Source organism: Bos taurus, chromosome 11, assembly GCF_002263795.3.
Source record: "Bos taurus isolate L1 Dominette 01449 registration number 42190680 breed Hereford chromosome 11, ARS-UCD2.0, whole genome shotgun sequence".
Lineage (NCBI taxonomy): Eukaryota > Metazoa > Chordata > Mammalia > Artiodactyla > Bovidae > Bos > Bos taurus.
This window is the reverse complement of record NC_037338.1, coordinates 99338932-99362671: the sequence shown is the minus strand read 5'-3', so window position 1 is coordinate 99362671 and position 23740 is coordinate 99338932. Positions and strand designations below refer to the sequence as shown.

The 23740-nt window shown below is 50.3% G+C and overlaps 2 protein-coding genes across 4 annotated transcripts in view; both read left to right on the top strand.

The window, feature by feature from the left end:
• LOC104968656 (kynurenine--oxoglutarate transaminase 1) overlaps positions 1 to 11864 on the top strand; it is a 28894-nt gene extending 17030 nt beyond the window's left edge. Inside the window, 13 exon segments of the mRNA XM_015473681.3 lie at positions 129 to 187; positions 2319 to 2469; positions 7100 to 7249; positions 7330 to 7345; positions 7348 to 7415; positions 7654 to 7782; positions 9372 to 9492; positions 9833 to 9909; positions 10038 to 10127; positions 10263 to 10449; positions 10529 to 10608; positions 11141 to 11227; positions 11316 to 11864. Of these exon segments, the coding sequence (XP_015329167.2) occupies positions 129 to 187; positions 2319 to 2469; positions 7100 to 7249; positions 7330 to 7345; positions 7348 to 7415; positions 7654 to 7782; positions 9372 to 9492; positions 9833 to 9909; positions 10038 to 10127; positions 10263 to 10449; positions 10529 to 10608; positions 11141 to 11227; positions 11316 to 11381 (1281 nt within the window). The 3' untranslated portion in view covers positions 11382 to 11864.
• Positions 11865 to 17350: 5486 nt separating this feature from the next.
• The window catches only part of KYAT1 (kynurenine aminotransferase 1), a 32547-nt gene continuing 26157 nt past the window's right edge, over positions 17351 to 23740 (top strand). The window contains exons 1-3 of one of the 3 annotated variants that reach the window (NM_001077978.2): positions 17351 to 17412; positions 18443 to 18488; positions 18813 to 18938. The gene's annotated coding sequence lies outside the window, so the exon portion shown is untranslated. Of the gene's footprint in view, positions 17413 to 18442; positions 18489 to 18812; positions 18939 to 23740 lie in introns of those variants that run through there. The other 2 variants (XM_024998805.2, XM_059891315.1) reach the window with 2 other exon arrangements.

The following is a 23740-nucleotide window of genomic DNA, read 5'->3' as shown; positions in this document are numbered from 1 at the left end:
CGCCTCCTCCCGGCAGGGCGGACACGGAGGCTGTGGTCACAGAGCAGTTGCCTCCCCAGAGCGAGCCCAGGCTGACTCTCCACTTGCTCTGTCTCCAGCTGACTCTCTGCTTGCTCTGTTGTCTCCAGCTCACCATGGCTAAACGGCTGCAGGCTCGAAGGCTGGACGGGATCGACCACAACCCATGGTGAGCCAGGCAGGACTGGGTAGGATGGTGGTGGGGGTCCCCTGGCTCGAGGATAGCAGGGCTGGCGGTCCCCGGGTTGGCCGGGACTCAGTGGTACCTAAGACGGCTGCATACTCGGACCGAGAGGTTTGCAGCCTCAGCCCTTGAGAGGTGAGGACCCCCAGCCACCGGCTCGGGTTTGGGTTTCAGCCTCACCCTGCTTGGCTGTGGCATTTGGGGCCGGTGACTCACCTGCCCTGAGCCTCCAGGTCCAGCTAGGAAATGGAGATGCTTCTGTCTCCCCTGAAGGGCCTTGGGAGGATGAGATGAAATACAGTGTGAGCCATGGCTACTACCCAGGCACCGGGCTGAGGGCTTTCCGGGGGCAGGGGGGTGTCTTTCATTTCACACTTAGTAGAGAACAAGATAAGCTAAAGAATATAAGAAGGTAAGACATGAGCGGCTTCTCACCGACACTTGCAGAGCTCAGCATCTTTTCTTTATTGACTCATTCTACATGTGAAAGACGTACGTGCCCGCTGTCACTAGTGATGCAACGGATGCAATTGCAGGTGTGTAAGAAAGACTGAAGGACCTTCCTTCTTCCCCCTTCTCCAACCCCTGCTCCCAGCCCAGTCCCCCTTTGGCCAAGAGCACAGAGCCACCTCTGTACAGGTGGCTGTTGTTTTTATCCAAAAGAGGACTATCTTTTTCTTTCACACTCTCCTCCTCTACTGCATTTTGTGTTTTGCAAACATCTTCCACCTCCATCTTCTCCTCTGATGCTCCCTGGTGTTTGGGATAGGGAAGCCAGGCCCAAAGACCCTGTGGTGTCCGGCTGCCCTCCAGGTTGAGCCCCCAGGGTCCTGCTTCCCAGGCTGCCCCGTCTGTCCTCTCTGTGAGGCAGGTGGACAGGCCTGTGGCCCATTTTGCAGATAAGGTAAAGTCCAGCCCAGAGGGAGGAAATGACTGGCTGGGAGAGGCAGCTAGAGTCTTTCCTGACTCACAGAGCCAGCAGACTCTTGAGCCTGTCATACCCATTCTACAGAAGGGAGGACTGAGGCCAGGAGAAGCCAAGTCTCAGGCAGAGTCAGGGCAGAGCTGGCCTGGAAGGACTGCACAGAGCAGGGAAGCGTGCTAGGAGAGATGAGGGCCATGAGAGGCCCCAGGTTCCTGCGGACCCCCGGGTGGTGGCCTGAGGATCTGGCTCCGTTGTCCCAGCCACCATGGAACACCCACCGTCTGACTTTGCATCTCAGCTCTGCTTTAGCCACCAGTGTGGCTCTGGGCAGGTCATGGGCCTCTCTGAGCCTCAGCAACTTCGTGTCTTCAGAGACCTTGTGAAGCTCTGGAGAGAAGAATGACCGATTGTAGACATATTTATTGTTAGGCAAATTCATTGCCACCACCCCTGACTCTTCTGCCCCTTGCCAACCTGGAGCCATGGTGCCAGCCTTTTTATCCAGCTTCTCAGCCTCTCTGCCAGCTTCCCTAAAGAGGTGGCCAGCAGGCAGGCCCAGAAGAAAGGTGGTAGGGGGCCAGAGGCGGCAGATGGCAGGGCTGGTGGGACTACAGTCTGTTCAGAGTAACTCTCCAGGGCCTGACTGTTGCTCCAGACAGAGGTGGACTCAAAAGCCAACTGGGAAAAGCTAATTGGGAGCCATCGGGCAAGTCCCCTGAATCCCACCTTCTCCATCCCCATTGCGACCGAGGAGTAGAGCTTGCCTCATAGACTAACAGAGGCGATATGAGCAAATGTTTCAAAGTGTGGCGTTGACAGACGCATGAATGGGTCATGAAATCCATTTAGGGGTGCTCAGCAAGTATTTATAAAGACCAGAGTAGGACAGAATGGGAAAGACTGCCGTGGATCCCACTGGAAGGAGAACGTGGAGTCCCTGTTTGTCTCTCCAGAGTCTGGGATGTAAAAGTGATTTCTTACTGTGGATGGTGATGGAAAGTTGCAGAGCCCCTGGGCTGAGACATGTGACCAGGATACGACCAGTTATGACCGTAAACAGATCAGGATGGGTGCTAACTATCCAGTTTTTCTAGAGCAAGCCCAACTGCCTTGCTCACCCTGCCCTGGAATGGAGCAGAAATCCAGGTTGGGGTGGAGGGTTCTGCTACCCACTCTCTGTTTGTTGCCCAGGGTGGAATTTGTCCAACTGGCCAGCGAGGAGGCTGATGTTGTAAATTTGGGCCAAGGCTTCCCAGACTTCTCACCCCCAGAGTTCGCCGTGGAAGCCTTTCAGCACGCCGTCAGCGGAGACTTCATGCTTAACCAGTACACGAAAGCATTTGTGAGTCTCCCAGCCCCTCTGGGGGCCTCAAGACATGGGTCTCTGCAGAGGTCCCAGGGGAGGAAGGGGCAGCTCTTTCTGGAGAGCAGGCCAATCTAGATGTTAGGGTTCACGGGGCAGAGCCCTTGAAATTCAGTCCGGCCACGGTTCAGTGTTCACTGACTGTCTCCTTTGTTACAGGCCCTGGGACAGTTCATGGCCTGGGGGAAAGACAGATTTAAAAGAAAACCAAACATGAGCTGGGAGATCAAGGTCTAGTGGGAAAAGCAGACCAAACAACAGAAGCAGAAATCAAAGGTAGTTGATATGCTGCGATGGAGGAGATTAGGGTCCTTGGGAACACGAAGAAGGCAAGGAAACCTGAGAGATCAGGGAAGGCTTCCTGAAGGAGGTGACACATAAAGCTGATGAAAGATAGTTGATTTTTTTTTTTTGACTCTAAATCCAAAGTGTGTCTCTGAAGGACCACAGAGTAAATATTTGCCAGCCCTGGAGCAGGTTCTTAAACGTTGGTGTGCATCTCACAGCCTGGGGGGAGTGTCTTCCAATCCCACCGCCCAGAGTCTAGCACTGCCAACAGTGTGCTGTGTTGCCGAGTGTTCAGACTTTTGAACTTTTAACTTTAAAAATGTTTATATAAACACACACGTGCATCCACATGTGAGATTTGTGTGGCTTTCTGTTTTGTTTTTTTATTGAAATATAAAGCTGACTCTGCATCATGTGGCCAAAGTATTGGAGCTTCAGCTTGATTTACAACATTGTCTTAATTTCTGGCGCTCAGCAAAGTGATTCAGTTATAATATTCATATATCCGCGTTTTAAAATTTTCTTTTCCATTATAGTTTATCATAGCATATTGAATATAGTTCTCTGTGCTATACAGTAGAACCTTGTTTTTTGGGGTTTTTTGGGTTTTCTGGCTGTGCTGCTCAGTAAGTGGGATCTTAGTTCACCTACAGTGAAAGCACAGTGTCCTAACCACTGGATCTTAAGGGAAGGCCAACGTTGTTTCTAGTATGAATCCATTTGTGTTAAAAAATCACAAATCTTTTTCTAGAAACATACAACCCACGAAAATTGAATCAAGAACAAACAGATAATTTGAACAGATCTATCACTACAAGTGAAATAGAGTCTGTAATTTAAAAACTCCCTACAAACGAAAGTCTGAGACCAGATGGCTTCACAGACTGATTCTGCCAAATATACAAAGAAGAACTTACATCGATCGTTCCCAAACTCTTCCAAAAAATGGAAGAGGAAACACTCCCAAAGACTTTCTATGAAGCCATCATCATCCATCAGGATGACCAAAACTAGACAGCACCGAATCAGAAAATTACAGGGAAATATTTTGATGAATACAGATGCAACAATTTTCAACAAAATATTAGCATACCAAATCCAACAACATGTAAAAAAGATTATACGCCACATCCCAAGTTCACAAGGATCAGCATAGGCAAATCAGTGTGATTCACCACATAAACAAAAGAAAAAAACAAAAACCACATGCCTATCCCAATAGATGTAAAAAAGCATTTGATGAAATTCAACATCCATTCATGATAAAAACGCTTACCCAAGTGGTAATAGAGGAAACATATCCCAACATAACAAAAGCTATCTACGACAAACCCACAGCCAATTTAATACTCAGCGCTGAAAAGCTGAAAGCCTTCCCACTAAAATCTGAAACAAGACAAGGATGCCCACTCACACCTCTTCTACTCAAGATAGTACTAGAAGTCCTAGCCACAACAATCAGATAAGAAAAAGAAACACAAGGTATCCAAATTGGAAGGAAAGAGACAAAACTGTCTCTCTATGCAGAGGATATGATACTATATATAGAAAACCCTAAAGACTCCACACAAAGCTACTAGAACTGATAAGCAAATTCAACATTATATATACAATGTTATGGAACTTGTTTATTTCACTACATACATGATAGGGGCAACTTTCCGTGTCAAAATAGCCTCATTCTTTTTGATGACTGCATAGTATTCCACTGACTAGAGGTGCCATAATTTATTTACCCAGCCCTGCACTGATGGTCTGGTTTGGCTATCTCACTATTAAGCAATGCCACATTGAATATTTTGTGTGTACACACAGGTGAGTGCCGGGGACCAGCCCCGGCTGATCCAGGGTATTCGAAGCGGGGACGGCGTCGGCGAGGATCAGGAAACAATTGCTTAATTAAACGTTAATTAAGGATATAAAGAGTAATAGAATGAGGATAGCTCAGTAGGAAAATTCAGTAGAGAAGAGAGGCTGAAATAAGGATAGCTCAGTGAGGAAATTCAGTGTAGAAAAGAGGCTGAATAATTCAGCCAGAAGGTAAGAGAAAGAACGACATGGTGAGACCAAGTTTCGGTGAACAAGGCCCGCACTTTATTTTCCAAAGTAGTTTTTATACCTTAAGTTATGCATAGAGGATAATGGGGGAAGGGGTAGAGTCCTGCAGTAAGCCAGGCTTTCTTCCTGCAAACTTATCATATGCAAAAGTTTAGGTGATTTGCATCATCTTCTGGCCCGGAGGCCTTTTTCTCTAAAGGTGATTATTCTCAAGTCAGGCGCCAGCCTCCAAAAAGCATTAGATAAAGTTGCATTCCTACAGAGCAAAGGTGTGGTGGGCTATAACAAGAAAAAGAATTAACTCAAGGGTCCCAGGTTACAAACATTAAAGCTACTATTTACACCAATTATATTAATCAATACACTGCCAGGGACACAGCAGGTAAGGGATATGGAGACTTAGCAGCAAACATTGGCCCAACAAGTGAAAATCCCTTCACCAATACAATTTCTAATCAATCTTTAGACTGCTCAAAGGAATCCGTATTTAGACAGTTTAGAACATCTCATGCCTCTCACAGTTTGGAGGCTCTGAGCAATCACATGTGGCCGGAAAAACCTATCCAGGCAGGCTAGAGGACTTCCAAGGGAGTTTGTAGGTTGAAACACTGTCACACCCAGGAATTATTAACTGGAGCTATAAGCTAACTCTTTTTTCAGAGAGGTAGTGGGGGACAGCCCCCCGTAAAGTCAGAGGTGTAGGTGAAAGCACAAAGCAGAAAGTAGGCAGACTCTGGTTTTGGGGGTAGATTGCTCGAGAATTTCCAGGGAGACTCCTGAGGCTTGATCCCGCCTTTGCGTATGCCAAGCCTCCTTCCTCATGACCTTTGCCAGAGGCGGAGCTCGCTCCCCGCAGGTGAGCATTTATCTCAAATCACAAGAAGTAAAACCAGATAATCAAAGGGTGTAAGCATTTTAGCCTATGATGCTGCTGCTAAGTCACTTCAGTCGTGTCTGACTCTGTGCGACCCCATAGACGGCAGCCCACCAGGCTCTGCCGTCCCTGGGATTCTCCAGGCAAGAACACTGGAGTGGGTTGCCATTGCCTTCTCCATTGTGTGAAAGTGAAAAGTGAAAGTGAAGTCGCTCAGTCTCGTCCGACTCGTAGCGACCCCATGGACTGCAGCCCACCAGGCTCCTCCATCCATGGGATTTTCCAGGCAAGAGTACTGGAGTGGGGTGCCATCGATGGACATCATCAAATTGCCCTCCAGTAAGACTTACATTCCCATCAATAGTCTGGTCTCAGAGCTGGCAGGAAAGTTCATTCTGTTCCTACCAATATTGAACATCAGCAATTTTTCTTTCATGACTGCCCTTATTATTTCATTGGGCTATGTGTATTTGTTTTATTGCTTCACAAGAGCTCTTTCTGTTGCAATGTTTCTCTCTTAGTTTTCTAACTTTGCTCATGGAATATTTTGATGTATAGAAATTTTTCATTTTCATGTGGTCAAATCTGGTTTGGTAAATCATTTAATTAAGTTCCAGACCTTAGGTTTCAGTCCCTTGGCTTACCCTGGAATGTGTTATAAGTGTCCTCCGCAAACAAGCATATAGATCCAATATTCCTCTCAAAGTGAGGGGTTTCCAAAGCTGCAGCATAAACTCCCAGTCCTGCACTTCAACTGCCATGACCTTGGGCAAGTCATTTCCTTTCCCGGGTCTCTTTTTCCACCTGTTAACTTATGGGAATCAAGTAATGTCTCTCTTGTAAGGCTGCCAAGAGGCTCAGATGGCACAAAAGTCCTTCTTAAAGAAAGTGAAAGTGGCCCAGTCGTATCTGATTCTTTGTGACCCCACAGACTGTACAGTGATGCGGTTCTCCAGGCCAGAATACTGGAGTGGGTAGCCTTTCCCTTCTCCAGGGGATCTTCCCAACCCAGGAATGGAAGCCAGGTCTCCCGCATTGCAGGCGGATTCTTTACCAGCTGAGCCTCAAGGGAAGTCCCTTAAACTCTCTTAAACTTAAAGAGAGGTGTTTAAAGCGTGGAGTTGTTGCTATTTAGAGGGTTCCACTGGACTGTCATTCGTGAAGGCATACACTCTGTCTGGTTCCCCATGAATCCCAGCCCTGGGTGGTGGGCCCGGCACAGAGCAGGCTTCATGGCAAGGGGTGGTGGCAGAGATGAAAGGACCCACCCCACAGAAGGTGACTTGAGCCCCAGGTTTGCTGCTGAAAGATGCTAGAATTGCAGAGAGTGTCTGAACGGGAGGGTGGGCCCAGGCCGAGCCAGGCGCCTGACCCGTGCTGTCCTGGCAGGGTTACCCACCCCTGACGAAGATTCTGGCCAATTTCTTTGGGAAGTTGCTGGGACAGGAGATAGACCCACTCAAGAACGTGTTGGTAACCGTGGGTGCCTACGGGGCCCTGTTCACAGCCTTCCAGGCCCTGGTGGATGAAGGAGATGAGGTGAATGGGCAAAGCCCGGGCTGGGTCGGGGTGAAGGGTCCGGGTGGAGCCAGCCCCAGCTCATCTGACTTTTGTACTAGGTTATCATCATCGAGCCCTTTTTGACTGTTATGAGCCCATGACATTGATGGCAGGGGGTCGCCCTGTGTTTGTGTCCCTGAAGCCGGTGAGGATGCTGGTTGGGGTGTGGGTGGGCAGAGGGGTCCAAGGAGTGTGCTGGGTTGAACCCGGGGAGGTGGAAAGAAGGAAGGAAGTGGAGGAGGCCGGTTTCTCCGGGGTGGGGGGAGGGGTGGCCAGAGCCCCAGAGGAGAGCCGGTGGAGACAGATGCCTGGGGGAGGAGCCGAATTCCTAGAGATGAAAGTCAGGGAGTGAATATTGCCACCCCCGCCCCCTCCTCTTGCAGAGCCCCACCCAGAAGGGAGAACCGGATTCCAGCAGCAACTGGCAGCTGGATCCCACGGAGCTGGCCAGCAAATTCACATCTCGCACTAAAGCCTTCATCCTCAACACACCCAACAACCCCCTGGGAAAGGTACCTGAGAGACCTCCTCCCCGGGCACCCCTCCAGATTGGCTTGCGTGCCTGTTCTGTTACTCGTGTGCTGCCATGGGGCCTCAGTTTTCTTATCCGTCAAGCGGGAGAGCTAACTGTGGAGAGCTCTGAGGATCGAGGCTCCTGGGGTCCCAGGGCCTGGGGCAGGGATCCCCAGGGCAGGTGTCAGCAGTAGGGGGCTGGGCTGGAAGCCTCTATTACTTCCCAACAGACCTGGACCCGTGACTTCACCGCTCCACTTTTCTCATCTGTAAAATGGGAACACGACAGAACCGATGTCAAGGAAGACCCAGTGTTCTACCTGTGTTTCTCCTTTACTGTCACACCACTATCACACTCACAAAGCTTCTGACACCAGATATGTGGGGTTCTTTTTTTCCCCACACTAAGCAGTTCTGTGAGACCAGCTGGGTGTCCCACAAAATCCAATTCAATTTAATTCAGTCCTGACACTGTCTACCTGGAGATGGTGTCAGCTCCCACCGGTGAAGGGCTCAGTCTGACAAGGCTGCCCCCCAACCCACTTCAGACGCCAATCACAAGTCAGTTTGTGCTTCCAACCTGTGGCTGTAAATCTGAGACGCCCACCTCCCCCCCTTCAGGTTCAATTCATCTGAGTGGCTCACAGGACTCAGGGACACACCTACTAACAGTTATCAGTTTATTAAAGGTGATGATAAAGGATACAGATAAACAACCCGATGAAGAGACAAGTATGGCAAGGTCTGGGAGGTGCCTGAGAACAGGTGCTTGCTTCTGTCCCTGTGGAGTTGGGGCCGCGTCAGCATGAGCTCACCCACCTCTGCAAGCTCCCCAAACCCCATCCTATCGGGATTTTGATGGAGGCATCAATTATCAACTCCATTTCCAACCCCTCTCCCTTCTCTGAGGAAGTGGCAGGAAGTGGGATGTGGGAGGGGGCTGAAAATTTCAGGCTCCTAATCATGGCTTGCGTGGTCTTTCTGGTGACCAGCCTCCATCCAGGAGCCCACTCAGAGTCACCTCACTAGAACAAAAATGCTCCTAGCGCTCTTATCTCTTAGGAGTGTACAGGGGGTTCCATTGCCTGTGTCAAGGTCAGGATCAAAGACCAAGCATTAGAGCAAAAGATGCTTCTAGTACTCTTGTGCATGCGTGCTCAGTCGCTTCAGTCGTGTCCAGCTCTTTGCGACCCCATGGACTGTAGACGACCAAACTCCTCTGTCCATGGGATTCTCCAGACAAGGATACTGGAGTGGGTTGCCATGCCCTCCTCCAGGGGATCTTCCTGACCCAGGGATCGAACCCGCATCTCTTATGTCTCCTGCATTGGCAGGCGGGTTCTTTACCACTAGCACCACCGGGGAAACCCTCCAGGGCTTTTACCCCTTAGTAGTTACACGGGTTTAGGAGTTCTGTGCCAGAAACCGGGGCAGTGACCAACAGAGATATTTTCTGTTATCTCACAACTGACCTCACAGGGTCACTGTTGCAGGGATAGGAGAGGGCAGAGAAGCCCTTGGCCCCGGCTCTGGCCGGGCGCTCACATCGCTCTGAGCTGGCCTCTCTGGTGGGGGACGGTCCCTGCAGGTGTTCTCCAAGGAAGAGCTGGAGCTGGTGGCCAGCCTGTGCCAGCAGCATGACGTGGTGTGCATCTCGGACGAGGTGTACCAGTGGATGGTCTTCGATGGGTTCCAGCACATCAGCATCGGTGAGCCAAGCCGGCCAGGGCGCCCCCGTAACCCCGGACCTTTGCGGCAGGGCCTTGAGCCCAGTCCGGTGGCAGCGCAGGTCTGGTGATTAGGACCGAGGGGTCTGGACCCACACAGGTCAGGTGACCTGGGGCTGTGACTTCACTTCTCTCGGGACAGGGGAACATAGTGGCACCTACCTCCCGAGGTTGTCATGAGGAGGGGCTCAAATATGTCTTGGAAATAGCTTTACACGGAGTGGAGTCCGTGGCGCTGAGAGCCTGGGTGCCTGCTGGGACCCAGCCCCCACTCCGTGCCCCCACCCCCGTCTCAGCAGCCGCTCTCTTTGATCTTGGGCAGCCAGCCTCCCTGGCATGTGGGAACGCACCCTGACTATCGGTAGCGCTGGCAAGACCTTCAGTGTCACAGGCTGGAAGGTGAGGCAACGAGAGTATGGGGGGCCCCTCCCTCTACAATCGTTGGTGGGAGAGGCTGGCCTGGGAATCCGGAAAGGGTTTGGCTGGGCCCCCAAGGGCCTCACCCTCTCCCTGTGTTCTTGGTCCAGGTGGGCTGGGTCCTGGGCCCGGACAGCCTCATGAAGCACCTGCGTACTGTGCACCAGAACTCCATCTATCACTGTGCCACGCAGGGCCAGGTGAGGGGGCGTGGCCATGTGAGGGGCGGGGCCGGATAGGGGCGGGGCAAGAGAGGGGTTTGGGTCAGCTCCAGGGTCGGGTCATACCTGACCCGTTCGCCGCCCCGCCTCCACCCGCCCCCACGCCCTCCCCAGGCCGCAGTGGCTCAGAGCTTCGAGCGGGAGCAGCTGCACTTCGGCCGACCCAGCAGCTACTTTGTGCAGCTCCCACAGTACATCCAGCGCTGCCGTGACCACATGATACAGAGCCTACAGTCCATGGGCTTCCGGCCTGTGATCCCCCAGGGCAGCTACTTCCTCATCACAGACATCTCGGACTTCAGTAAGTGGGCCCGGCCGCGCGGGGCTGAAGCTGGGGCCCTGGAGGCTGCCCAGGACTCAGCACGTCTTCTGTCCCCCAGAAAACAAGATGCCTGACTTGCCCGGAGCGGCAGGTGAGCCCTACGACAGACGCTTCGTCAAGTGGATGATCAAGAATAAGGTGGGCTGGGCCTCTGCCGGGCTGCTGTGTGTGTTTGACAGGCTGTGCACTGCTAAGGGTGCCTGACCCTCGAGCTGATGGGCCAAAATCCAGCCCGGCCTCTCAGGGTAGTATTCATTTCAAGGAAAGGAGAGCCTGTTTTTAATGTGCTCCAATAGGCCTTGTGGGCTGGCAGGAATTCCTGCCCTCTCAGGGCCTCAGTCTTCCCATCTGTACAGTGAGTTGGCCCATTAACTCTGAGGTCCATCCAGCTCAGTGCTACGATTCTAAGACATATCTCTTATGGCTCTGCCCTGACCTGCCAGGTGATCTTCCTTGCTCTCAGCCTCCCTCTCTCCTCTGTACATAAGGAGGGACTTGGCATGGTGCTTTGGGATGTTTTACCTCTGACCTTGACACAGCACTGGGAGGTGCTGCATTGAAGCTTATTCTCTTTCTCCTTCCTTATCATGGAACCCCTCTGAGCCCCTGAGGCCCCCCAGAGGCCTGCCAGGCTGTGGGATGGTTGAGACATGGGCTTCCTCCTCCCCAGGGCTTGGTGGCCATTCCAATGTCCGTCTTCTTCAGCCTGCCACACCAGAAGTTCTTTGACCACTATATCCGCTTCTGTTTTGTGAAGGTAAAGGACAGCCCTGGGGAGGGCAGAGCTCCCCAAGCCTCCTCAGACCTCCTGGGGAGAGGGGTAGGACTGATCTGTGTTGGTGCAGGATGAATCCACGCTCCGGGCCATGGACCAGAAGCTGCAGAAGTGGAAGGCTGAGCTCACGCCCTGAGGTCGTGACATCAGCGCTGGGCCCTGCCTGGTGCCTGCACACTCTGTGAGGCTCTGTCTTTGTCCAGCTCTCAGCCATCCCCAGGTGGCAGGTAGATGGTACTGGAGGAGCCCGTCTCTGTAACACAGAATGATCCCAGGAAGAGTCCTGCTTTTGGTCTTTGGGGAGTCGGGAGCACTTCTTCATGGTGCATGGCTCTGTTCCTGTCGCAGAGGTGAGGGAGGCCTGGCCGGGGCCTCTCCCTGGTGCTCCCTGTGGTGGGCTAAATGGTCTTGGGTCCCCTCGCCCCTCCCCAGGCTCAGCTGGGACTCCGAGGGCAGACTTCAATAATGTACTGGCCTTGGTCCCAGTCCTGGCCCCAGCCAAGCTTCAGACATCCTTCTTTCCTTATCTACATTTGTTCTTGGGAAGTTGTATTTAGGCTTGAGTCCTCAAGCCAGTACTTTTTGCCCACAATAAAGTTTTAAGCTATTCAGACCCTTATTGGCTGCTTCTCTCTGCTTCACACCCTGGTGCTGATTGCTGGCAGGGACTCAGTCAGAACAGAAGGCACCTTCCACCTCCCTGAACCTCAGCTCCCAGACTCTCTTTCTACAAACGTTTTGGAACCCAAAGAAGGGCAGGGACTCGGGACTTGTCTGAGGTCACCTAGTTAGTTCATGATAAAATCAGGCCTTGGGGCTCAGATGGTGTGTGTAACTATTGTTGGGTGTGTGTGTGTGTGTGTGTGTGTGTGTGTGTGTGTGTGTGTTGGGGGCCTTAGTTGTGGGTCTAACAGGAAAGATACAGACAATCAAGTCCCACAAGGATCAGAGTCCAGGCCAGGAGGGCCAGGGATTACATAATTAGAACAAAGGGGAGGGATTTCCCTGATGGTCCAGTGGTTCAGAATCTGCCTGCCAGTGCAGGACACATGGGTTCAATTCCCTGTTCTGGGAAGATCCCACATGCCACAGGGCAACTAAGCCTGCGTGCCACGAGCCCACATGCTGCAGCTACTGAAGATCTCGTGCTCTCTAGCCTGTGCTCTGCAACAAGAGAAACCACATAAAGAGAAGCCTGCAGGCCGCAGGGAAGAGTAGCCCCCTCTCACCGCAACGAGAGAAAGCCCGCAGGTAGCAGTGAAGACCTAGCGCAGCCAAAAGTAATTCATTACAAAAGGAAAGAATAGAAGGGCAAAGGAGTGTTTCCCCAAACACTTACTGTGCACCTCTGCTTGCCAGACACCTGGACGCCCATCATCTCATTAAACAGCCTCTGAGACAGGAGTTACCGTCCCATGTTACAAGTGAGGAAACCAACTGGGAGGTCGGGTGCCTTGTGTGAGGCCCTCCTGCGGGCAAAAGGTAAAGGGAGGGATTTGATCCCCGGAGTGCGCCTCCCACTGGAAAGCAAGGCAACTTCTGAAGTCCTTTTTGGAAGGTGGTGCTGTGGCACCCCACTCCAGTACTCTTGCCTGGAAAATCCCATGGACGGAGGAGCCTGGTAGGCTGCAGTCCATAGGGTCGCTAGGAGTCAGACACGACTGAGCGACTTCACTTTGACTTTTCACTTTCATGCATTGGAGAAGGAAATGGCAACCCACTCCAGTGTTCTTGCCTGGAGAATCCCAGGGACGGGGAGCCTGGTGGGCTGCCGTCTCTGGGGACGCACAGAGTCGGACACGACTGAAGCGACTTAGCAGCAGCTGGGGACTTGTCTTGAAGTTGCATTTGTGTAACAAGCTCATGGGTTTTGCTCATATCATAGATTTAATTGGGGGAGGTGATGGGAACATACAGCATAATAAAATGTATCGGGTCTTTGTCTGTGGTTCCTGGCACAGAGCTCCTAAAACCCTTCAATTTCCTGGGTGACAGTAGTGTCTTTTGTTATTCCAAATCAACCCCTTCAACCGTGTGTTTTTTTAATATAATTTTATTTACTTATTTCTTTATTTTTGGCTGTGCTGGTTCTTCCTGCTGCCCAGGCTTTTCTCTAGTTGCGGGGAGCAAGGGCTACACTCCAGTTTCGGTGCTTGGACTTCTCATCGCAGTGACTTCTCTTGCTGCAGAGGCTCTAGGGATGCAGGCTGCAGTAGTGTGGCTCCCAGGCTTAGTTGTTCCTCGGCATGAGGGATCTTCCTAGATCAGGAATCCAACCCGTGTCTCCTGCATCGGCCAACGGATTCTTTACCACTGAGCCACCAGGGACGCCCTCAACCATGTATTCAAAAGGTCAGATTTTTCAGCCCCAACCCCAGACCCCAGGGAGGGTAAATGACTGGCCATTGAATTCAGTTACATGACTAATGATTTAATCAGTTGTGCATATGTAATAAAATCCCACATAAAAACCCTGAAGTGGGACTTCCCTGGTGGTCCAGTGGCTAAGACTCCATGCTCCCAGTGGAGGGCTCAGGTTCAGCCCCTCATCAAGGAACTAGACGCCACATGCTGCAACTAAGAGCCTGAAGGCCTCAACTAAAGACCCTGCATGCGGCAACTAAGACCCGGCACAGCCAAATAATTTTTATTTTTTAATTTGTAAAAATTAAAGACAAGGGCTTCCCTGGCGGCTCAGTGGTGAAGAATCCATCTGCCAGTGCAGGAGACCCAGTTTTGATCCCTACTCTGGGAATATACCACGTACCACAGAGCAGCTAAGCTCCCATACCACAACTACTGAGCCTGTGCTCTAGAGCCTGGGAGCTGCCACTCCTGAAGCCCTTGCACCCCAGAGCATATGCTCGGCAAAAAGAAAAGCCACCACAATGAGAAACCCTTGTACCACAATTACAGAGTAGCCTCCACTCGCCACTGCCAGAGAAAGCCTGCGCACCAACAAATAGCCAGCACAACCAAAAATAAACACATAAAAATATTTCTTTAAAGATAAGAAAAAAACCCTGAATCAATGAGGCTCAAGGAGTTTCTGGGCTGGTGAAAACCTCAATGAGCTGGTAGGGTAGCCCATCCAGAGAGGGTATGGAAATTCCATGCCCACTCTTCCACCTTAGTCTATGTACCTCTTACATCGGGCTGTTCCTGAGTTGTATCTTCTAAAATAAAACTGTAAGTATAGTGCTTTCCTGAGGGCTGTGAATCGTTTCAGCAAATTATTGAATCTGGATGGGGTCAAAACCACCACTCCCATGAGGTGGTCATGGGAATGCTGGAATTTGCAGTCAGCTAGGCAGAAGTTGTGGGTGAGTGGGCACCCCACTTGCCACTGGCATCTGAAGTGGGAGGCAATCTTATGGGCTCCCTTAACTTACGAGATCTGTGCCAACTTGTCAGAATTGAATCGAAGCTTAGGACACCCACTTGGTGTCAGAGAATTGCTCTTTGGAACATATTGGTGTTGTGACATAGGACACTCCACTCTGTCCCTTTCCAAACAATGCTTTTGCACTACTATCACTGTTCCAAAGTCAAGATTGTGAAACAATACAATTCACAGGCGCAGGCTTGGAGCCCCTTTGCCATAGTACACATAGACTGGTGCTAAGAAGGTCCTCCAGAGCCAGAGGAGAAATTATGCTAATAGTTTTCAGTACTAAGGTGTTTTGTTTTTTTTCATAAACTTCTCTCTCTAGTCATGATCCAGCTAATCATCATTATAGATGAATAAAGATGCCCATTTAAAAGAAAGAAAGGAAGCCAGACAGGCAGGAAGAAAGAAAGACAGAAAAAAAGGATTTCTTGGATGGAACTGAGGCAGAAGGCAGATGGGTCCCAGCCTAGGTATTTGCAATAAGGCTCCTGTTTACATTTCTTGGGGCAGGAAAGAAGTGGACTTCAAGCTGGACATATACACGTATACCCCTTGTTTGCATTTTCAGAAACAGGAGACAGATGGGCTCCAGGTTAGATGCTTACAACCAGTCTTCTGCTTGCTCTCCAAAATGGGAGTAACAACTGAAACAGGGTATATAGCCAGGCTTTCTCTCCTGAGGACACCTTAAGATAACAGTCATGGCAGGAACAGAGAGCAACTAAACCTTGTTTGAGTAACGAATCAAGAGGCCAGGTATTTCCCATCCTTGGGGCAAGGGAGACATTGCACACGGGCAGAAAGGCTCCCAGGGGGTCAAAAGTCAGGGGATGCCAGGCCATAATAAGTAATGCTTCTTTACTCCCAAAAGCCTCTGCATTGAAATCCATCTTGGAAAAAAGTCGTGCACACATGTTGCCTAGGGCAGGTCAGGTGTGGACAAATAAATCAGATTGCTGGCCAAAGGTAAACAAAGACCCAGAAGAGCTGTCCTATATAAGTTTTTTTAACCACCTTTTTTCTGGTTCCTCCTCATTAGGGGAGATTCCCACACGCTTTCTCTCCAGGTGCCCCTGTCTTGCTTCTTTCTTAACTAAGCAAACGGTTTCTCTGTGTGTTCTCCCGCTTGTTGTGCTGTGTCTCTAATAATAAACTTTGTACCCATTTTTACAGTTTTTGCCTCCAGTGAAATATTTCAGCAATCAGACGTCCAGCTGTTTATCCAAATGAGCTGAAAAGGCAGGTCCACACAAAAACCTGCACATGAATATTTATAGCAGCTTTATTTATAATTGCCAAATACTGGAAACAACCAAATGTCCTTTGAAAGGTGAATGGATAGACATGCTGGCATATCCATACAATGACTAGTATCCAGCACTAAAAAGAAATGAGGTATCAGGCCAATGAATAGTATCCAGCAGTAAAAAGAAATGAGATATCGAGCCACTAGAAGCTAGGGAGGAACTTTAAATATGTATTACTTAATAAAAGAAGGGAGTCTGAAAAGGCTGCATATTGTTTGATTCCAACTATATGACATTCTGGAAAAGGCTAAACTATAAGAACAGTTAGAAAAAAAAGATCAGTGGTTATCAGGGGCTTGAGGAGTGGGGAAAATAGGTGGAGCACAGATTTTTAGGGCAGTGAATCAATTTTGCATGATACTGTAATGACGGGGGCTTCCTTGGTGGCTCAGACACTAAAGAATCTGCCTGCAATGCAGGAGACCCAGGTTTGATCCCTGGGTCAAGAAGATGCCCTGGAGAAGGAAACAGCAACCCACTCCAGTATTCTTGCCTGGAGAATTCCATGGCAGGGATAGATATATGCCATTAGGTATTTTACCAAAACCCACAGTATGTACAACACAAAGAGAGAACCCTATCCTATACTATGAACAAAGCATCAATACTGGTTCATGGACTATAACAAATGTACACCTTAAGGCAACATGTTAATTCCAAAAACTGAGGGGAAAGTCTGTGGGAACTATCTGTTCAATTTTTGGTAAACCCAAGTCTTCTCTTTGGCCACCTGATGCAAAGAACTGAGTCATCTGAAAAGACCCTGATGCTGGGAAAGATTGAAGGCGGGAGGAGAAAGGGACGACAGAGGATGAGATGGCTGGATGGCATCACCGACTCGATGGACCTGAGTTTGAGTAAACTCCGGGAGTTGGTGATGGACAGGGAGGCCTGGCGTGCTGCATGCAGTCCATGGGGTTGCAAAGAGTCGGATACGACTGAGCGACTGAACTGAACTGTTCTCTAATAAAGTGTAATAATTAAAAGAGAGAGTAAATGAGCGAATCTATAACTGGATTTAATTATTGCCAGCTCTGAATCACACTCCAGCTTCGGGCCCCAAGACTCCATGTACAAAACCAAGCTGATGTTTGACTTCCGTGCTCGACCCGAGCCGGAGGGCAGCGCTCTGGTAGTCCAAAGTTTCTGCGCACTGGGACACTCAGGCCTGAGATGAGCTAAACATCACCCCCCCCCCCGCCCCCCGGTCCCTACACCAGCGCCAGGTCCAGCTCACCGGATGCCGACACCCCATCAGCCCCTAGGCAGCCCATCCAGCACCTCCAGCCCTCCCCTGTCCACGTGCTCTAACCTCACAGCACCTAGGCCACGCCCACGCGCGCCTCTGGGTCTCCGATTGGACGGCTCGAAGTAGGTGTTGCCGGAAGGGGTGAGTCTGATTGGCCGGGCGGGGCCTACGGCGTTCGGCGAACATGGCGGAGCGCGCGAGGAAGCGGCCCTGTGGTTCGGTAGGTGGAGGGATGTGCGAGCCCTGCGGCAGGGCACGGGGCTGGTGTTAAGAAATAGAGCCGCGTGGGGCCCCGTGGCGGGGCCGAGTCGCCTCTCCAGCTCCAGGCTCGTCGCTGCTCCGCGGCCGGAGTCCCCGAGCTTGTTGCCTGCTTGTGGCCTCAGCAACCCCTGTGCCGATGAGCAGCGGAGGTGGGAACCGGGGTTTGAATCGGAGCCGGGACAGCGTTGGTAACTCATTACCTTACCGGAGTGAAAGTGAAGTCGCTCAGTCGTGTCCGACTCTTCGCGACCCCATGGACTGTACACCACCAGGCTCCTCCGCCCATGAGATTTTCCAGGCAAGAGTACTGGATTGGGTTGCCGTTGCCTTATGGCCAATGGCAACCTTGCCGGAGTCCTTAGTGGCAACTCTGCCCGGGGTTCGGATTCGGAAGGCGGGACCCGGCTCCTTCCCGAGCCCTTTCATGGCGTATCTCTTCTGATAACCAGGGCGGCAGTGGGCAAGTCCTGTCCCCCTGAACCTCTTTCCTCTTCTCTCCAGTAGGAACTCATTTAACAATTTACTGAATGCTTACTATGTTCCAGCTATGGTCTCAGGCACTGGGGGTACATGTCCCTGCCCTCCTGACGCTCTCTCTTGGGCAGTATTGTGTGTGTGTGTGGGGGGGGTGCCCCTCGTTTCCTCACTACCCTCATTTAAAGGGGCTTCCCTAGTGGCTCAGACAGTAAGGAATCTGCCTGCCAATGCAGGATCCCCTGGAGAAGGAAATGGCAGGAATTCTTGAAGGAAGAAAGGAAAGAAGGAAATACTCAGGTATTCTTGCCTGGAGAATCCCACAAACAGAGGAGCCTGGTGGGCTGCAGTCCATGGGGCCGCAAAACAGTTGGACACGACTGAGCACTAACCAACAAGAGCTCATTTAAACAGAGGAGACAGCTGGGGAGCAGCAAGTGGGAACACCTCCCCCGCCCCAGCTCAGGTGTGACCATTCAGCCTCACTCCTGTATCTCCCCCAACTCCTTCTCCAGGGTGAACATGGCCAAAGAGTAGAGTGGCGGAAGTGGAAGCAACAGAGTAAGTCAGGGACTAGGGGGTGGAGGTGGGCCCTGGCGGGGGTGGGCCCAATGGAGAGCTAAGTGTCTGTGCTTACCTCCCCACCGCCCATCAGTGCACAGCTGAATCTTGGGGAAAAGCCACCAGGTTTGTCCCCTCTAGGTCTTACTAGTACCCAAAATGGGGACGAGGAGGCCAGAAGCCCTGGAAGGCTTCTCTGGCTGCTCTCTAGGCAGCATTGGGGTCCCCAGGCTGACCTACTGAGAGGACACCACCTCCTGGGCTGTTCCAAGTCTTTCCCACCTCCAAGTCACTCTTCCCTCCACCAATTGTCCTCTTATCCAGAAAAAGAGGAGAAAAAGAAGTGGAAGGATCTCAAGATGACAAAGAAACTGGAGCGGCAGCGAGCGCAGGAGGAACAGGCAAAGCGCCAACAGGAGGAAGAGGCAGCTGCCCAGAGCGAGGATCGGGGTGAGCGAGCCGGGTCCTGGGCAGGGCAGAGAAGGGCGGAAGGGCCCTTAGGGGCCACTGGGCCCAGACATCTTGTCCTGATGGAGAAACTGAGGCTTGGAAACTGGGAGGGACCCAAAAAGCTGAGCCCTAACCTCCTACTTAGGTGGATTTCAGTTCTCTGGAGGGTAAGTGTCATATATCATAACTTGTAGAACCTCATCATTGTAATGGCTGATTATACTTTTTTTTAAGCTCCTTTAGCCAGACTTTATTGTTTGAATATTTGCAACTGCTATTCTATACACAAATTTTAATTTCTTACAAAACTGTATATTCCATATTGCTAGGTCACTTCACTCTCCATTTTTATGCCACGTTTCCATCCAGATCTATTTCCCCAAATCACAATCTGCCTGTTGGTGTGTTGTCTTATTTAGTTGCTGAGTTGTGTCTGACTCTTTGCGACCCCATGGCCTGTAGTCTACCAGGCTCCTCTGTCCATGGGATTCTCCAGACAAGAATACTGGAGTGGGTTGCCATTTCCTTCTCCAGGGGATCCAGGTTTTGAACCTGGGTCTCTTGCATTACAGGCAGATTCTTTACCACCTGAGCCACGAGGGAAGCCCCCAGCTGTTAACACCCACTTCTATCCAGGGAAAGAAGTATATAGATACAATTTTACAGAAGTGAGGCTGCTTAATCCATGCACTTCTGGACCTGGTTTTTCTAATCCCACATTGTGTCCTTCTGTACATCTGCATCTACCCTAACAAATTGTATCTTTCCTCCTTGGTCAGCCCCAGAATTCTGGAGTATTCAGTTCAGTTGCTCAGTCGTGTCCAACTCTTTGCAACCCCATCAACCGCAGCACGCCAGGCCTCCCTATCCATCACCAACTCTTGGAGTCTACCCAAACCCGTGTCCATCAAGTTGGTGGTGCCATCCAGCCATCTCATCCTCTGTCATCCCCTTCTCCTCCTGCCCTCAATCTTTCCCAGCATTGTGCGGTAGTTTGAGCATTCTTTGGCATTGCCTTTCTTTGGGATTGGAAGGAATAATATAAGTCACTAATATTAAGTTTCCCTCCAGAAGATATACCAGTGACTTTTAGGGCATCATAGTATTGACTTGGTGTATCTCAATCTTATTATTCTGTGCCTGAGACACAGAAAATTGTGTTTCATTGTAGTTTGCACTTTGTCAGTTATGACAAGGTTCAGCATCTCTTCCAGTTTACATGCTGTTTTCTTTTTGTGTGTGAATGTATATCTTTTGCACACTTTTTTTTTTCTATTGACATATTGGTCTTTTGTAACTGATTGATAAGAATTCTTTGCATATTAAGGCTCACACTGTATTAGAATGGTCTGATTACTCATTTGTCCCCTTCATTCTGTGTACACACCTTAAGGGAAAGGAAGGTATCCTGTTCTCTGTGTGCCTGGTGGCTAGGCTAGGGCATAATGCATAATGGGAGTTCAATAAATACTTGCTGAAGTAATAAATATGCCAGCAAATTTGGAAAACTCAGCAGTGGCCACAGGACTGGAAAAGGTCAGTTTTCATTCCAATCCCCAAGAAAGGCAATGCCAAAGAATGCTCAAACTACCGCACAATTGCACTCATCTCACACGCTAGTAAAGTAATGCTGAAAATTCTCCAAGCCAGGCTTCAGCAATATGTGAACCGTGAACTTCCTGATGTGCAAGCTGGTTTTAGAAAAGGCAGAGGAACCAGAGATGAAATTGCCAACATCCGCTGGATCACCGCAAAAGCAAGAGAATTCCAGAAAAACATCTATTTCTGCTTTATTGACTATGCCAAAGCCTTTGACTCTGTGGATCACAATCAACTGTGGAAAATTCTGAAAGAGATGGGAATACCAGACCACCTGACCTGCCTCTTGAGAAATTTGTATGCAGGTCAGGAAGCAACAGTTATAAATGGACATGAAACAACAGACTGGTTCCAAATAAGAAAAGGAGTACGTCAAGGCTGTATATTGTCACCCTGCTTATTTAACTTATATGCAGAGTACATCATGAGAAACGCTGGACTGGAAGAAACACAAGCTGGAATCAAGATTGCCGGGAGAAATGTCAATAACCTCAGATATGCAGATGACACCACCCTTATGGCAGAAAGTGAAGAAGAACTCAAAAGCCTCTTGATGAAGGTGAAAGTGGAGAGTGAAAAAGTTGGCTTAAAGCTCAGCATTCAGAAAACGAAGATCATGGCATCCGGTCCCATCACTTCATGGCAAATAGATGGGGAAACAGTGGAAACAGTGTCAGACTTTATTTTTCTGGGCTCCAAAATCACTGCAGATGGTGACTGCAGCCATGAAATTAAAAGATGCTTACTCCTTGGAAGGAAAGTTATGACCAACCTAGATAGCATATTCAAAAGCAGAGACATTCCTTTGCTAACAAAGGTCCATCTAGTCAAGGCTATGGTTTTTCTTCTGGTCATGTATGGATGTAAGAGTTGGACTGTGAAGAAGGCTGAGCGCCGAAGAATTGATGCTTTTGAACTGTGGTGTTGGAGAAGACTCTTGAGAGTCCCTTGGACTGCAAGGAGACCCAACCAGTCCATTCTGAAGGAGATCAGCCCTGGGATTTCTTTGGAGGGAATGATGCTAAAGCTGAAACTCCAGTACTTTGGCCACCTCATGCGAAGAGTTGACTCATTGGAAAAGACTCTAATGCTGGGAGGGATTGGGGGCAAGAGGAGAAGGGGACGACAGAGGATGAGATGGCTGGATGGCATCACTGACTCGATGGACATGAGTCTGAGTGAACTCCGGGAGTTGGTGATGGACAGGGAGGCCTGGCGTGCTGCGATTCATGGGGTGGCAAAGAGACACGACTGAGCGACTGATCTGATCTGATCTGAAGTAATAAAAGGTGTGTATCTAAGTTCCTGCACCAGTTGTTGATAGTAAAAAGATGAACAAAGAAGAGTCCTAGTTCTAACGGAGCTCACAGTCTGGTTGGAGAGATAACATTCATTCTCTCACTCAGTGAAAGTTTATTGAGCATCTTCCTCTGAGACACAGCCATAATGATGTACCAGGCAGCTGCTAGGATGAGAAAAATGCCAGGATTATGCCCCAGGTGATCTGGTCCCCCTGGAATCTGGGCTGGTCGGTGCCCCTCCCTGCTCATCACTATCCCCATCCATAAAATGTAAGCAACTAGATCAAATTCTCTCCTTTCCCATTGAGCATCTCTCAGTCTGTGCTTCATCGATTCTTTCTGGAAATAGTGAGTCAATAGCCCAAGGGGCCGTGGTGTCACTGCTCAGCCTTCCCTTGCTCCACAGTGGCAGTGAGTACAGGCTTTGAAGTCTGTGTCCTGAGTTCAAATTCCAGCTCTGCTACCTGCTAGCTGTGGCCTTGGGTCTGTTACTTGGCCTCTTGATGGCACCTCTCTCATGGGATTCAAAGTGATGGGCCGTGGAAAGTGCTGGGCGGGCAGCCTGGCACAGAGAAAGTGTGCAGTAAATAAAAGGCTATGGTCATTACCCTTAAGCTCGTCATCAGGGCTGTAGAGGAGTTATCCAGGGAAGTTATCTTGCTTTCTGGAAGATGAGAGATGAGGCACATGGGGAGTTGGAGGTGGGTGTGGCTTGGGAAAGGCTGCCCCAGAGCCTTCCTGGTGTCTCTGAATGAGGCAATGGTGAGAGCTCCCAGGTGTCTGTGAATGAGCCCCTGTAGAGATACCTAGGTCAGCCCAGTCAGTGCAAGAACCCTGGTCTGGGAGGCCAGCAGTCACACCTCGGGGTGGGCCTGGACCAGCACACTCCCCACCGACGGTCTCGTCTATGAAGTGAGGCCACACTCCCCTCTGAGACACAAAGTTGTCCTCTGTCCTAATGTATCGTATGGCTTAATGTCTAGGGCCAGCTAGCCAGAAGTCTAGACAGGACTGGCTCTGCGTGTCCCCTTTTGGTGGCCTCAGGGACAACAAGCACCCATTTCCCCACAGGGCAGTGGCTTGCAGGGATTCCCAGGTGGCTCAGTGGTCAAGAATCCGCCTACCAGTGCAGGAGATGCAAGAGACCTGGGTTCCATCCCTGGGTCGGGAAGATCCCCTGCAGGAGGAAATGGCAACCGACTCCAGTATTCTCACCGGGAAAATTCCATGGACAGAGGAGCCTTGCAGGCTTCAGTTCAGGGGTTGCAAAGAGCTGGACATGCAACATGCAAGCAGCATGCAACGCCTTGACACCTGGCAGTGTTGCTGGTGAGGGCAGCCCAAGTGGCCACCTGTGCCCTTCCCACCCTCGGCTCAGACGCCCAGTGGCTTTCCCTCCCCTTCAAGTTCCTGGAAACTGTCCCCATGACACCCACGGGCTCAAAGGAAAGAGACATGTGCAAGTACTCAAGGGCAAACACTCTTATTTGCACAAGTAGTCACAACCGCACACAGATTTACCCACGTTCAAGGTCACATTAAAACTTTCAAGGACCCTATTCACTTCTACTTCATGGGCCCCTTTCTCCATTAAAAAAAAATATATATATATCAAAGGAGAATTCCCTGGTGGTCCAGTGGTTCAGACTTCATGCTCTCACTGCCAAGAGCCCTGGTTCAGTCCCTGGTCAGGGAACTAAGATCCCGCAAGCCACACAGCTTGGCCAAAAATATATATATATATACTTTATAACTATGTTGGTATAAAGAACAAATATCGTCCAGGCTAGATTCATTATTATATTACATTCCCTTGTGCATGCATGCTAAGTCGCCTCAGTCGTGTCTGACTCTTTTCGACCCCATGGACTGTAGCCCCTCGGGGCTCCTCTGTCTGTGGGA